The sequence below is a fragment of the Arvicanthis niloticus genome, chromosome 1 (assembly GCF_011762505.2).
Source record: "Arvicanthis niloticus isolate mArvNil1 chromosome 1, mArvNil1.pat.X, whole genome shotgun sequence".
In the NCBI taxonomy this organism is placed as follows: Eukaryota; Metazoa; Chordata; class Mammalia; order Rodentia; family Muridae; genus Arvicanthis; species Arvicanthis niloticus.
In genome coordinates this window covers 8,975,457-8,987,690 of record NC_047658.1, presented here as the reverse complement: position 1 = coordinate 8,987,690, position 12,234 = coordinate 8,975,457, and the positions used below count along the sequence as shown (strand labels likewise).

The 12,234-nt window shown below is 50.5% G+C and overlaps 4 protein-coding genes across 8 annotated transcripts; 2 read left to right on the top strand and 2 right to left on the bottom strand.

Annotated features, from left to right (window-relative positions):
- Nucleotides 1-99: 99 nt before the first annotated feature.
- On the bottom strand, nt 100-2,783 carry Igflr1 (IGF like family receptor 1). 2 transcript variants are annotated; one of them, XM_076931818.1, is made up of 5 exons: nt 2,642-2,783; nt 1,708-1,925; nt 1,142-1,326; nt 553-907; nt 100-470 (listed from the first exon to the last, which is right to left on the bottom strand). In XM_076931818.1, exons 2-5 carry the CDS (start codon nt 1,871-1,873, stop codon nt 145-147), a joined length of 1,032 nt encoding a protein of 343 aa, XP_076787933.1. In that variant the 5' UTR covers nt 1,874-1,925; nt 2,642-2,783; the 3' UTR covers nt 100-144. The 2 variants fall into 2 exon arrangements, with proteins under 2 accessions (XP_076787933.1, XP_034377913.1); XM_034522022.2 differs by lacking the exon at nt 2,642-2,783 and having other exon boundaries at nt 1,708-2,591.
- U2af1l4 (U2 small nuclear RNA auxiliary factor 1 like 4) lies at nt 2,744-4,790 on the bottom strand. Of its 2 annotated transcripts, none has more exons than XM_034522033.2 (8): nt 4,694-4,790; nt 4,474-4,561; nt 4,105-4,171; nt 3,969-4,018; nt 3,799-3,897; nt 3,493-3,626; nt 3,303-3,398; nt 2,744-3,010 (listed from the first exon to the last, which is right to left on the bottom strand). In XM_034522033.2, exons 1-8 carry the CDS (start codon nt 4,735-4,737, stop codon nt 2,926-2,928), a joined length of 663 nt encoding a protein of 220 aa, XP_034377924.1. In that variant the 5' UTR covers nt 4,738-4,790; the 3' UTR covers nt 2,744-2,925. The 2 variants fall into 2 exon arrangements, with proteins under 2 accessions (XP_034377924.1, XP_034377931.1); XM_034522040.2 differs by having other exon boundaries at nt 4,474-4,536; nt 4,685-4,702.
- Nucleotides 4,791-4,891: 101 nt separating this feature from the next.
- Psenen (presenilin enhancer, gamma-secretase subunit) lies at nt 4,892-6,184 on the top strand. 2 transcript variants are annotated; one of them, XM_034522004.2, is made up of 4 exons: nt 4,892-5,019; nt 5,133-5,274; nt 5,613-5,717; nt 5,919-6,184. In XM_034522004.2, exons 2-4 carry the CDS (start codon nt 5,214-5,216, stop codon nt 6,056-6,058), a joined length of 306 nt encoding a protein of 101 aa, XP_034377895.1. In that variant the 5' UTR covers nt 4,892-5,019; nt 5,133-5,213; the 3' UTR covers nt 6,059-6,184. The 2 variants fall into 2 exon arrangements, with proteins under 2 accessions (XP_034377895.1, XP_034377904.1); XM_034522013.2 differs by having other exon boundaries at nt 4,935-5,019; nt 5,183-5,274.
- Nucleotides 6,185-6,560: 376 nt separating this feature from the next.
- Lin37 (lin-37 DREAM MuvB core complex component) lies at nt 6,561-12,221 on the top strand. Of its 2 annotated transcripts, none has more exons than XM_034521970.2 (9): nt 6,561-8,149; nt 9,842-9,917; nt 10,112-10,162; nt 10,521-10,550; nt 10,630-10,715; nt 10,801-10,967; nt 11,719-11,859; nt 11,947-12,020; nt 12,099-12,221. In XM_034521970.2, the coding sequence occupies exons 1-9, from the start codon at nt 8,116-8,118 to the stop codon at nt 12,178-12,180; spliced, it is 741 nt and encodes a 246-aa protein (XP_034377861.1). In that variant the 5' UTR covers nt 6,561-8,115; the 3' UTR covers nt 12,181-12,221. The 2 variants fall into 2 exon arrangements, with proteins under 2 accessions (XP_034377861.1, XP_034377880.1); XM_034521989.2 differs by having other exon boundaries at nt 6,562-8,149; nt 9,713-9,917.
- Nucleotides 12,222-12,234: the final 13 nt, after the last annotated feature.

Here is a 12,234-nt window from a genome sequence, read left to right as displayed (position 1 = left end):
GAATGCACCCTTTATGGGAAAGGATGTCTGTTGACTTGGGGCCCAGTCAAGATTGTACATCAAGAAGACCCCTTTAATGAGGACAAGCAGATACTGGCTTCAAGGGAAACTTTATTGATGTAGTAAGCCCCAGCAAACCCTGACTCAGCCAAGTTTGGACAGCACCTGCAGTGCATCTGTGCGACCTAGTTGGGCCAGGTATATACCAAGTTGGCCCAGAGTAGCAGATGGCTCCCTTGCTACCACCATCTCAATCAGGGCCCTCAGGGGTGAGCGATTGGGCCGCAGTGAGTAGGCAAAGGTAGACCAAGAGGCAGACAGCCCGTATCTTGCAGCCAGGTGTCTTGTGGTACCAAAAGCCATGCTCCCACTAGGCCCAGGCTCAGGGTCCAGTAGCATAATCAGCTCCTCCAGAACTTCCAGCTCATCCAGCAGGAGAGATAGGGGCTGAGAGGCCAGACCCTGAAGCTCTGGAAGGCCAGGGAGGAGTGAGAGAAGGAAGGGGAAGCTTTGAGGCCACCCTCCCTCCTGGGTAGTCTGTCTGGTACTAACCCCAGCTTGAGAGCTGCAGCAGAGATGTCTTCCCTCTGTTTCTACTTCCAAGTACCTCCAGGGTACCTGGGCAGGGCCAATGTACAGAGGTGCTGGGGTCTCCAAAAGCCAAGCTGGAACAAGGATGAGAATGGACTTTTCTCTTGAACAAAGAGAGCAAGACCACTACCAATATCAGAAGCAGCACCAGGAACAGTGGCAACACTGCCAGGGGCAGCACTGAGGGTGGGACAAAACCTGGTCTGCTGGAGACTTCATTCTTGGTTGTCTGCCCAAGGCTCCACCTCCCAGGTGAGCTAGAGACGCCTGCTGCTTCAGGTTTCAGAGGACAGACATCCTTGGGAGGGATGGGCTTCTGGGAACAGGTTTGAGGGTGAAACAAGCAGGCCCATCAGCCCAAGCCTCCCATCCTTTAGGTCCTTAAATGGAGCTACCTCTTCTCCCCGCCTCATCCACCCTCTTAAGGCACTCCCTTGGGGATTCTGCTGTGCTCACCATTCCCTTTTGTAAGTAAGGCTCCCCCTCTGACCCAAGCTTTACCCATGAAACCCACAGGCAAGCCCTGATCCATACCCCAGGAGTCTAGCACCTTTCTACACTGTTTGTGGGTTCTGCCAGGGCTCTCCATGTGAGTGGGGGCTGCGGCTCCGCTGCTACACTGGCTACACAGCTCCATGCCATTGGGGTTGCAATACCCAGGAGAACACTCTTTGAAAGGATGTGCTACAGTATCGCCGAAGTCATTGAAACCGCAGTTTTCCGTAAACTCGTAATCTAGTGGGAGACAATGGAGCACAGGCTCTCCCTCTAATCCCACTAGACCATTCCTCTTCAAATCCTCATGAGGACCTTACCCCTTTCCCCCATCACTCTACTAAGGCCCACCCACACTATAAATAAAACCTACCTAAATCCATCCTCCCCATGCCCTCCACTCAGATAAAGTTTGCTCTTGGTGTCCCCTTCTAACCCATCTTTTCTGCACAAGCTTACCTGTGCCTACCCCCACAGTCTTACCTGCCTAAGACCCAGCACATACACTCCCTCAAGGAAGCCCACTGCAAGGCCAGCACCAACCCTGCAAGGCCAGCACCAACCCTGCCACTTCCTAGCACCCTTTCCACACCATCTCCTGCACACCCAGTCACTGCTCACCAGGACACGCAGGAGGCCCGAAGCGTTGCAGGCAGCTGCTGCAGCACCTCTTGTCGGAGTTCCAGTACTCAAGGTAGCCACAGAACTGAGAGGCTTCCAGTGAAGCTGCCCGAGTCAGAAGCAGCACTGCTACCGCCACTGTCCAGAGAAGCCAGCTGGGCCCCATCTCAGCAGAGACTGCAGCTTGAGGGCTGTGACCACTTCCACCCACACTGTTTCTGCAGCACATTCCAGGAAGTCCAAGGCAGAAGAAAGTGGTGGATGTGGGGGCACAGATTTCCAGAACCTCTGGGAGCTGGCGTACTCATACCCAACCCCAAAGGCACAAGGTGTATAAAGAACTTGATGTGGATCACCAGATTGTTTGTGACTTTACATACCTGCCTTCTCATTTTCATCTCTAAATGGGGTAACAGAACATGTCTCACTGGGTGAAGGGTGTGTGTGTGTGTGTGTGTGTGTGTGTGTGTGTGTGTGTGATAATAAATCTACTTAAAAGATCACAATAGTCAGGTGTAGTATGCACACTTATTGCAGCACTCGAATGAAGTAAAGGCAGGAGGATCTCTTGTGAATTTGAGGCCAGCATGGTTCTATAGTGAGTTCCAGGCCACCCAGAGCTAGTAAATCCCTGCTTCAAAAACAAAACAAACAAGCCAAACACCACAGTACCTAACAGATAGTAAAACTGAATTCAAAGTTTTGTAAGTGTTAGGTATTATTAGTGCCTTCATTTCAGGGTGGTATGGTGGGCTTCAATTACCAGGCCTAACTTACTATAAACCCCCACCAATACCTAACCTTCTCTTCCTGTCCTTTTCTAATCCTCATCTCTGTTAGGAATTCTCTGGCCTACCACAAACAGGCACCTATCCCTTAAAGGCACCTAAAATACACAATCTGAGGTTATGGTATAAAAGCAGTCCCAACTTACCAGTGCAGACCCACACCCCAAGCTGGTTCCAAGTTCCTCTGCTGAGACTGTGGTTAGCATATATCTTTTCTTAGGTGTGGGGGTGGAAGGAAACCACAGACCTTGGTTGACAAACTTCTTAAGCTTTATTGGAGGAGGGAGAAGAGGAGAAGGTCCCTGTGTTAAACGGTTATATTATGCGGCTCTGAAGCCTGGGGATGATGGGACTGGACAGGGCAGGCACTGTGAGAAGGGACGCTGGACAGGCCGTCTGTGCCCTTGGGTGAAGAGCAAGGGCACCAGTTTCAAAATCGACCATGCCGGTGGTCCGGGGAACGACGTCGGTTCCTTTCTCGGGGACGGTGACCTGTATGGGACCTTGGAGGTGACCTAGGAATTGGGAAGAGGAGTGGACAGAGATGGACAAGAACAGTTAGGAGTGGTCAAGACTTTCCCAGGCCTGTCTCTTAGGGATAAGATGGCTGTCAATGTCATTTTAGGACAGGTACACAAGCTGGTGGTGGGGGTGGGTTCACACTGTTTTGGGCACTAAGACTAAGGTACTTCTCCCCAGGCAGGGCTCAGAACTATTTAGAGCACAAGAGCCTTGGGATGGTAGGCCTACAAGTTAGCATCAGGTTCATCTTAGGATACAGAACATGGCACCCTGGGTCTGAGGTACCTATGCCTGGGTCCTCGCCCATAGAGCTGCCGGCGCAAGTTCCGGGATATGGGTCGTAGGTGCATAAAGTTGCAGAAGCCACCTCGGGTGCATTCCCTAAAAACAGAGGAGGCCACCATCACTGAAAACGCCCTACCAAACACTCAAGCATCTGGGACTCCGATGCCAACCTACTTTTATACTACCTTACCCCATCTCATACTGCCGGCAGCATGACTCTCGGAAGTCAGTGACAGGAGACAGCTCAGCATGCACAGCTTGCCCGTTGAACCAGCGGTTATTGAGTTCTGCTACAGCCCGCTCTGCATCCTCCTCCCGCCGGAACTGAGGGGAAAGTGGGTGACCATGGGCTGTGGAATTCAAGATCTTCAGGGGACTAGTCAGCTCGGAGGCTGGACTCAACTTATCGATAGTCCTCAGGTTGTGAGGTTTCAGTGGTGGCCATAGGCACTGAAATGTTTCCAGTTCTGGGCTCTAAGCAGGGGGCAACAGGCACCTTAACATAGACATTGCCCACGAGGTGGTCCCCGAGGTTGTCACACACATTCATCTCTTCAATCTCTCCATACTTCTCCTGCAGTTCTGTGAATACCTCCTGCAGAAGATGGGGGAAAGCTCAGCTAAGGTCTGGCACACAGGAAACCCAGTTACCCTGGCAACCCTCACCTCAAAGAAGTTATCATAGTGTTCTTGCACCTCCACATCGCTCACGTGACCTGGAGGAGGAACAGAGTGTGAAATGAGGGTGTAAACTGCTGGGGGCTATCTCCCCAGCCTCTGAACTATCTAGTTTCTTACTCACAGTGCGATCCATCTGCAGTTTGGGCTGTGTTCTGTGGATTCCGGTACAAGTTGAGCAGAACTATGGTCTGAACAAAATTTAAAAGAGACCTGAGCACAGAAAGCAGGGCTGCATGCAGAGTGGGTATAAAGTTGGGGAGAGAGAGATAGGAGTCAGTGGAGTCAGAGAAGCCAAAACTACCTAGATAGCCAAGGGGCGTGGTCGCTGTTCAAGGGAGGCGGGGTCCAGTCCCTGGGAAGAAGGGTCTACCCAGAGGGCCAGGTCAGAAAGCAAACAGGGGTAGGATTGGCTTTAGAAATCCGGAAGAGGCGGGACCCCGAGATGATGGACAGCAGATGAAGCGCGGGGAGGCGTGAATCTGGGTCTCACCTGGCTGAAAGTCGGTTTGTTGTGAAGTCGGGAGCACCGGTCCCCGTGCCGGCAGGCCCCAATCTTAAAGTAAAAAGAGCAGTTAACCCTGGAAGAGGTGCAAAGACAGAGGTAAACCGAGGGCCGGGAAGGCCGGGCATCCCACGAACACTGTCTGTCCAGCCCGTAGGGACCCAAGTGCCCCGGCTCCCTGAGAGGCCACTCCCTTCACCATTCTCACTTGTCCTTCTCAGTCCCGAATATCGAAGCTAAATATTCAGCCATTTTTTTACCCGAACACTCCAACGCGCCTGCTCCTTGCGTCACTTCCGTTGCTCGGGAGCGTTGGGAAATGTAGTTCGTCACTGCCTGTGGCGAGACTGCGCACGCGTGTTGGACGCCAGCTGGCCTTCCTGGTCAAGCGCGTGTTTCCTGGGGGCGCATGCGTACAACGTAGCGGGGGGGGGGCAGGGAAAAAAAAAAAAAAAAAAAAAAGAAAACAAACTCTACAGAAACCTGCGGCATCTCTGGCAAAGGAATCCCAGGCAGAAGGGATAAACCCCACTGGTGAGTTGGGAGTCGTCTAGTATACCCTAGCTAGATAAGGAACTTCGTCGTCCCGCAAGCCCGTTCGGAGGTACCCTTCGCATAGCCAGCGCTCCTCTAATTTGTCGTAATAGGGGCGTGGTTGTTCGTGATTTTGCGCCTGTCGTTTGGTCTTGCCCTGCAGACCCTTAGGACCACCAGGCTCCAGCGCAACTATGAACTTGGAGCGGGTGTCCAATGAGGAGAAGTTGAACCTGTGCCGGAAGTACTATCTTGGTAAGGCCGGTCCCCTAAGGTTTCGGGGGTAGTAAAGGAGATCGGACTAGAGCGCCCAAGGCAAGAGGACATAGGATTCGTGGTAACGCAACTGGGAACGCAGACTCTAGTCCCAGAGAAGGGGAAGGAGGAAGCTGAGGTCTCAGGCGAGTCCCAGTGAACAGTGAAGAAAGAACGCCTGGGAGGAGATAGTCCTTAGATGACGGCCAGAGCCCCACAGGCCCTAACAGCAGGGATTTCCAGTTGAACTTGGGAGAGGACCTTCCAAATGGGCCTTCTAAGGTGGAGATTAGGAAAGATCCTTATTGTTTGACCAAATGTGGATATCTTTTTCCTAGGTGGATTTGCGTTCCTGCCTTTTCTTTGGTTGGTCAACATTTTCTGGTTCTTCAGAGAGGCCTTCCTCGCCCCAGCCTACACAGAGCAGAGCCAAATCAAAGGCTGTGAGTTTTAGGGCACCAGCCAAAAAAAAAAAAAAAAAAAAAAAAAAAGGATATCGGGTGGTGGTTGGAAGGGATGATGGAGGCTCCAGAACTCTAGGAGATTTGTGTCAGAGATGAAAGGGCCGTTCTGGGGGAGTCCAGCTCCCCCTATCCCCCAGAGCAGCTGGAGGCCAACTCCCCCACCCTTGTCCTTCATTATAGATGTTTGGCGCTCAGCTGTGGGCTTCCTCTTCTGGGTGATTGTTCTCACCACCTGGATCACCATCTTCCAGATCTACCGGCCCCGCTGGGGTGCTCTTGGGGACTACCTCTCCTTCACCATTCCCCTGGGCACTCCCTGACGACTTCATAAGCTGGTGATCTGTTCTTTCTTCCAGGATGGGCTTCTCTGCTCTAAGCTTTCTCTCAGACCCTGAAGACATTTGTTTCCCATTTCCCATCTGCCCCAATAAAGGACCCTAACTTTATATTTTGAGTTCTTGGGATCTTTCGGAGGCAGAAGCATAAAATGATGGCTAACACTCAAAAGCATTTACTGACTGTGTTACATGTTAGTCTTTCACGCTCTGTATGAATTTTTATTTCATTAACTACTGTTCATCTCCTTCTGAAATAAGAACTTTCCTGCTTTGGAACCGTCTTATGGATGAAGAAGAAAGAAATGATGCTCCCACTTTGAGGGGCTGCCATCCTGTACTGGTAGTTGTGAATTTAAAAATACAGCTTTCTTAACTGGAGCTGTAGTTTACTGGAAGTGCACTTTGTTAACATGAGGAGGATGCTAGGTTCGATGCCCAGCATGACAAACCAAGTAAGATAATCATTTTCTTGTTCTAGGCCTTAGTATTCTCTGCCAAGGAAGAATTCACTTGAGCCAAGACATTTCTCCCTCTGAAGGAGGTGTCTTCAACAAGAGAAATATCCAGGATCTTCCTTAGGAAAGTTTCCTTGACTTTCCTACTTTTTATTCTTGATTTAGTTATGTGTGTATGCGTGCATGTGCTTGTGTGTGTACCTTTATGTAGTGACCTTGGAGACCAGAAGAGGACATCATCCCCTGGAACTGCAGTTACACATAGTTGTTAGTCATCATGTGAGTTCCCTTAACTACTGAGCTTAACGAGTAAGCCATCTCTCTGGCATCTTGAGCTTCTTACTCAAAATTTTATGATTTTGGTGGCTTATGTCTGTAACCACAGCACTTGGGAAGCAGAGGCAGAGTGGATTTCTGTGAATTACAACCCAGCCAGGGTTTGTAGTGATACCCTGTCTGAATGTAATTTCAGCAGAGAGTCTGGTGAGATAACTCAGTGGTAAGGACACTTGCTGCCAATCCTGACCTGCGTTTGATCCTCAAATCCTGTAAGTGGTCCTCTGACCGCTACGTGTGTGCCCCAATAAGTTAAAAAAAGAGTACACCCAGCAAGTTATGGTATTGGTGTTGTTAATCATACACTTGGGAGGCTGAGGCAGGAGGCCTTCTGAGAGTTCAGAGACAGCTTGGGTCACATACATAATGAGTTTCAGGCTAGACTGAGCTAGAGTGAGGCAATAAATAAATAATGATAAAGTCTCAGTCCCCACCTTGATATTTTCTATGAGTATTTTTGCATAATTTTGTGTTCCACTTACATTTCACTTAGAATTTTTGGCTTGTTTGTTGACTGTCTTCTATTCTCTACACCTTAAGACACATTATCAGCAAGAATTTTTGCCTGTTTTGCTCATTACATCGTACTCAATATCTGGATGAGTACCTGGCATTTTTAATATTTAAATGAATGAGATTTTGCCCAAAAAGACATCTATCAAGCTCTCTGTAAGAAAGGAGCCAGTCCATCTCCAGATTGGCCTTTCTGTGAGGGATGTCAGTGACTATGATAGTTACTTCAAAGCTGTAAATAGGTTTATTGGCAATACTAAAATATAACACTACAAATCCCGAGAAGCCTTGGTGTGTCTGAATCTTTTGTTTCCCATAGTGCCCTGCGCGGCACAGGCGCATTACTTCCTCCTTGAGCCTCGGAAGTTTGAATCACAGCCCACTCCCTCCGCCCCCCAGGTGCCTGGCTTGTCGTTGGTTTGTTTCCGGATACAGGGCCTCGGGAAGGTGGAACTTAAGGCTGGGAGCCAATAGTACAGGCTGTCAATTGGCCAGCAAATGAAATTGACGTTTTCATCAACTAGTGGGAAAAAGCAGTTGCCAAAGGGGCCCGCCTACAGAAGGGAAAGAAGGGAATTGGAAGCCAAGGCAATCGTGGCTGGACAGTGCTCAGGCCCGAGGACCAGTGGTACTCAGACTTACCTTTGACCTTTTCCTGCCCGCCTTCCGCCTAGCTTTTGAACCCCGCCTCCTCCAAGTTTTTCTGATCCAGCGCATTAGACCTGGACCCAAATCATGTTCCCGGTAAAGGTGAAAGTGGAGAAATCAGGTGAGGACTGGGGATCCAGGACACCCGAGAGATATGTTAATCGTGAAAAAGCGGAATATGAGACATCTCTCTGCAGCCCACATGACAGGACCCTCTAAAGAAGGGTCCTTTTCTTTTTTTACTTCAGTTTCCCATTTCTGACAGTGGGCATGAGTCAGCAATTGCGGTGTGTACCTGAAGTACAGGGGATCAATCCTCAATAATTGTTGCATTCCAGTAACCTTAGGGTGTAGGGTGATGGATGGAAAATAGACAAAGTGGGAGAAGTGTTAGTGTGTGGGAACAAAGCGGGCAGCCGGGAAGCTAGGGCTGCTGGAGCAGTGAGGAAATGGAGGCAGGGGTGGGGGTGGGCGGGGAGGAGGACAGATCTGTGGGGTCCAGAAAGGGACTTTCGACTTTTCCTTTGAGGGAAATGGGTAGTCTAGGGAGGTTTTTGAAGAAGGAGTGAAAGCCGGGCAGTGGTGGCACACACCTTTAATCCCAGCACTTGGGAGGCAGAGGCAGGTGGATTTCTGAGTTCAAGGCCAGCCTGGTCTACAGAGTGAGTTCCAGGACAGCCAGGGCTACACAGAAAAACCCTGTCTTGAAAAAAAAAAAAAAAAAAAAAAAAAAAAGGAGTCGGAGTTGGTAAAGATGCACCCCAAAGTGCAAAAGACCAAAACAAACCCTACAGTCCTACAACACAACTTAAGTGGAGCAGTTGCTAGTGGAGGGAGTGCTATTTGTGTTGGCAGCCACCTTTAATCCCAGGGCATGGAGAACAGAGATGGAGCAATCTCTGAAGTCAAGGCCAGTCTGACCTACTTAGCAAATAACATGCCAACCCAGGGCTACATAGTGAAGAAGGGAGGAAAAGAAAAAAAAAAAAATATATATATATATACAGTGGAGGGAACCTCCCTACAACTATTGCAGGTAGGACAAGGGTGGGCTTGGAAACACCAGACTGAGTACAGACCTCATTTTCTGTACTCAGGGGTCAGGATTGTAGAATCCTTGGGGATTCTGTGCTGGGGAAGATCAAAGTCACGTTGTCTGCTTTTGCGTTTTTCTTTGTTTTGCTTATTGTCTGAGAGAGGATCTTTCATTGCTGAGGCTGGCCTTGAACTCTTGATCTTCCTCCCTCAGCCTCCAGAGTGCTGGGATAGCAGACATGCCATTATGCCCAGCTAGGCTTGGCTTTTTTTAGGAAGGTTCTGTTATCTGCCTTATAAAAGGAGGTAGATCAGAAAAGGTGACTGAGGCTAGCCACTGGATGGGAGGAAAAGGCAAGGTGGGGAGGGAATATATTGACAGCCAGCAAGCCATGTGAGTTGAGTCTCGGGCAGGAAAGGAGTACCCATGGTGAGTCCAGAGCCTGTGGACTGGCGAGTCACTCCTCATGGGGGAATCCAGGGAGAGGAGTGGGTTTAGAGAGGAAGACCTCAAGTGGAAAGACTAAGGGCTGTCCATGGATGGTGTCCAGATCCTAGATTCCTGAGTAAGGGTTGGAAAGAAGAACAGTGGTAGCAGCTACGCCCTTGGCCCCTGCCTAAGGCTCTGTCACCCTGGTTCTGTCTTTAGTTGGTCTCTCCACTGAGTGACACTAAAACTGCTTTCAAAGTACCTGGACCAGACAGAACCTAGGATCGCCTCCCACAGTGGATGTGGGAGACGCAGCACACAGAGCTGACTCCTACATTCTGCCCTCAGAGATGGAGATGGCCAAAGCCCGGAACCAGCTGGATGCCGTTCTTCAGTGTCTGCTGGAGAAGAGTCACATGGACAGGTTGGGATCTGCTTCAGCCTGGGGAACCACAAGGGTGGGAACTGTTTGGACCGACTCTGATTGTTGGAGACAGGATCTGGATGGGAGCCTGGAGGCTGCCTTAGGGAGATGGCATGTTTCATGGGAAGACTACTTAATGCCATCACACTCTGAGTCCTTGGTACCCTAAGTCAATAGTGCTTTTTTGCTCCCAGGGAACGCCTGGATGAAGAAGCTGGGAAAACCCCCTCGGATATGCACAACAAGTAAGGGATTTTGATGGGATTTAGACCTGAGAGTTTGGGTTAGGTAGGTTTTCCTTCTGCTAAGTCCTAAACATCTTACATAGACAAAGATACCTGTTGCATAAGTGGCTAACATCTTGTGGGAGGGGGGATTGTGGGGTACAAGGCCCAAGGGGTACCAGCAATCCCCAGGGGGTACCAGCAATCCCCAGGATGTCCATTTTTGTTTGTTTTTAGTGCTAGCAATAGAACCCCAGGGCTTTTGCCCATGCTAGGCAAGTGCTGTATTACTGAACTGTATCACTCCTGCCTTGAGGGGCAGTGTTGAGCAGATGTCTATTAAAGGCTCAGCCTGCTGACACCAAGTCTCTCCCTGCAGGGACTGTTCCATTGCTGCCACTGGCAAAAGGTAAGGTGGCTGGGACCTCAGCCCACTAACAGGTTCCCAGTCCCCAGCTCCGGGCCTGACACTCACCTTAACCACACAGGCCATCTGCCCGCTTCCCCCACCAGCGGAGGAAGAAGAGGAGAGAAATGGACGATGGGCTCGCTGAGGGGGGTCCTCAGAGATCCAGTGAGTAGAGAGGGGATTGAGAGGGTGGGCATGGAGCCAGGAACTACACAAGGGTGCTCATTTATCACCTGCCTTACCACCCCAGATACGTATGTGATCAAGCTGTTTGACCGGAGTGTGGACTTGGCCCAGTTCAGTGAGAACACACCGTTGTACCCCATCTGCCGCGCCTGGATGCGCAACAGCCCCACAGTGCGAGAGCGCGAGCGCTCACCCGGCTCACCACTGCCCCCTCTGCCCGAGGATGGAGAGGTGGGATGAGTGTCAGGAGGCCAGATTGAGCAGTGGGTGAAGAAGTCAATAACTCTCCCGTTAGTGGTAGATAGGTATAATTTCTGGGCCCCCTCAATGAATAGAGAACCAGGTAGGACAAATAGCTATTTGCTCCTAGGTGAGGATTATGGACAGAGGTCCCTAGACCAGATAGATATGGCTTCCTAGGAAACAAGGGTTCTAAAAAATAAAGGGCCGAACAGGGATCTTAAGTGAAAATGGATGTGGCTGCCAGATGGGGCCTTGGTGAGCAGCTGTGTGGCTACCAGATGGGGCCTTGGTGAGCAACTGTGGACCTTATAGGCCGGGTGGAGGGTCATAGGGGTTTGGAAATCGTCTGGCCTGAAAGGGTAGACATGGATCCCTGGGTCAGACGTGGCTTTGACTATTGGGACTCTCAAGTAGATATGATACCCCCTAGACAACTCCTTAAAGAAGGCATCTTGACCGTCACCTGCCCCTGGGCTGACAGGTATAGATGGAATTCCCTGGGCTTGGCAAGGGTAGACAAGGGTTCTCAGGCTGACAAGAAGACACGGTCCCTAGAACAGGAAGACTATCCTCTAGCTGGTAAAAGTATGTCCCCTCTACTGTGACTTCTCCAAGTACAAGTTTTTGGGTAGACCTCTCATGTCTGTCACTGGGGACGGTGAAAGGTAGGAGGGATGACATGTACTTTCAACCCCCTCTGCTTTGGCTCTTGGGCCTCCTATGGGCTTTGTCTCCTCAGGGTTCAGAGGTCATCAACAGCAAAAATCGTGATGTGTACAAGCTGCCTCCACCCACAGCCCCTGGACCACTTGGAGATGCCTGTAGATCCCGAATTCCATCCCCATTGCAGCCTGAGACCCAGGGTACCCCCGATGATGAAGTAGGTATCCAAGGCTAGCCCGGAGCTTCAGGGCATGTTGGGAGGGCTAGGGCATGGTCACCTAGCTGGGCCTCTCTGTCCATGCAGCCCTCCGAGCCAGAACCTTCTCCTTCCACACTTATCTATCGCAACATGCAACGTTGGAAACGCATACGCCAGAGGTGAGTGTGCCTGCCTCACTTGCTTCTTGCCCCAATGTCCTCTGCAGCAGTTGCTAAACTCTCCCTCTCCCTTCCTAGGTGGAAGGAGGCATCTCATCGGAACCAGCTTCGTTACTCAGAAAGTATGAAGATCCTACGGGAGATGTATGATCGGCAGTGATCTTCCCAGTAGCCCCAATAAACCTGCCCCAGCCACACTGACCAGCCCATCTTT

Bases quoted from the DNA above. Each gene is read 5' to 3' on its own strand.
- Igflr1 (XM_034522022.2), bottom strand. From the start codon at position 1,936: ATGTGCTGCAGAAACAGTGTGGGTGGAAGTGGTCACAGCCCTCAAGCT. The intron at 1,327-1,707 runs GTGAGCAGTGAC...GTCTCCCACTAG, and splicing joins CGGGCCTCCTGCGTGTCCTG to ATTACGAGTTTACGGAAAAC. The intron at 471-552 runs GTTAGTACCAGA...CTGGCCTTCCAG, and splicing joins GCTGCAGCTCTCAAGCTGGG to AGCTTCAGGGTCTGGCCTCT.
- U2af1l4 (XM_034522033.2), bottom strand. From the start codon at position 4,737: ATGGCTGAATATTTAGCTTCGATATTCGGGACTGAGAAGGACAA. The intron at 4,172-4,473 runs GTGAGACCCAGA...AATTTTGTTCAG, and splicing joins ACAAACCGACTTTCAGCCAG to ACCATAGTTCTGCTCAACTT. The intron at 3,399-3,492 runs GTAAGGTAGTAT...CTCTGTTTTTAG, and splicing joins TGCCGGCAGTATGAGATGGG to GGAATGCACCCGAGGTGGCT.
- Psenen (XM_034522004.2), top strand. From the start codon at position 5,214: ATGAACTTGGAGCGGGTGTCCAATGAGGAGAAGTTGAACCTGTGCCGG. The intron at 5,275-5,612 runs GTAAGGCCGGTC...TCTTTTTCCTAG, and splicing joins GTGCCGGAAGTACTATCTTG to GTGGATTTGCGTTCCTGCCT. The intron at 5,718-5,918 runs GTGAGTTTTAGG...CCTTCATTATAG, and splicing joins GCAGAGCCAAATCAAAGGCT to ATGTTTGGCGCTCAGCTGTG.
- Lin37 (XM_034521970.2), top strand. From the start codon at position 8,116: ATGTTCCCGGTAAAGGTGAAAGTGGAGAAATCAG. The intron at 8,150-9,841 runs GTGAGGACTGGG...TTCTGCCCTCAG, and splicing joins GGTGAAAGTGGAGAAATCAG to AGATGGAGATGGCCAAAGCC. The intron at 10,551-10,629 runs GTAAGGTGGCTG...TTAACCACACAG, and splicing joins ATTGCTGCCACTGGCAAAAG to GCCATCTGCCCGCTTCCCCC.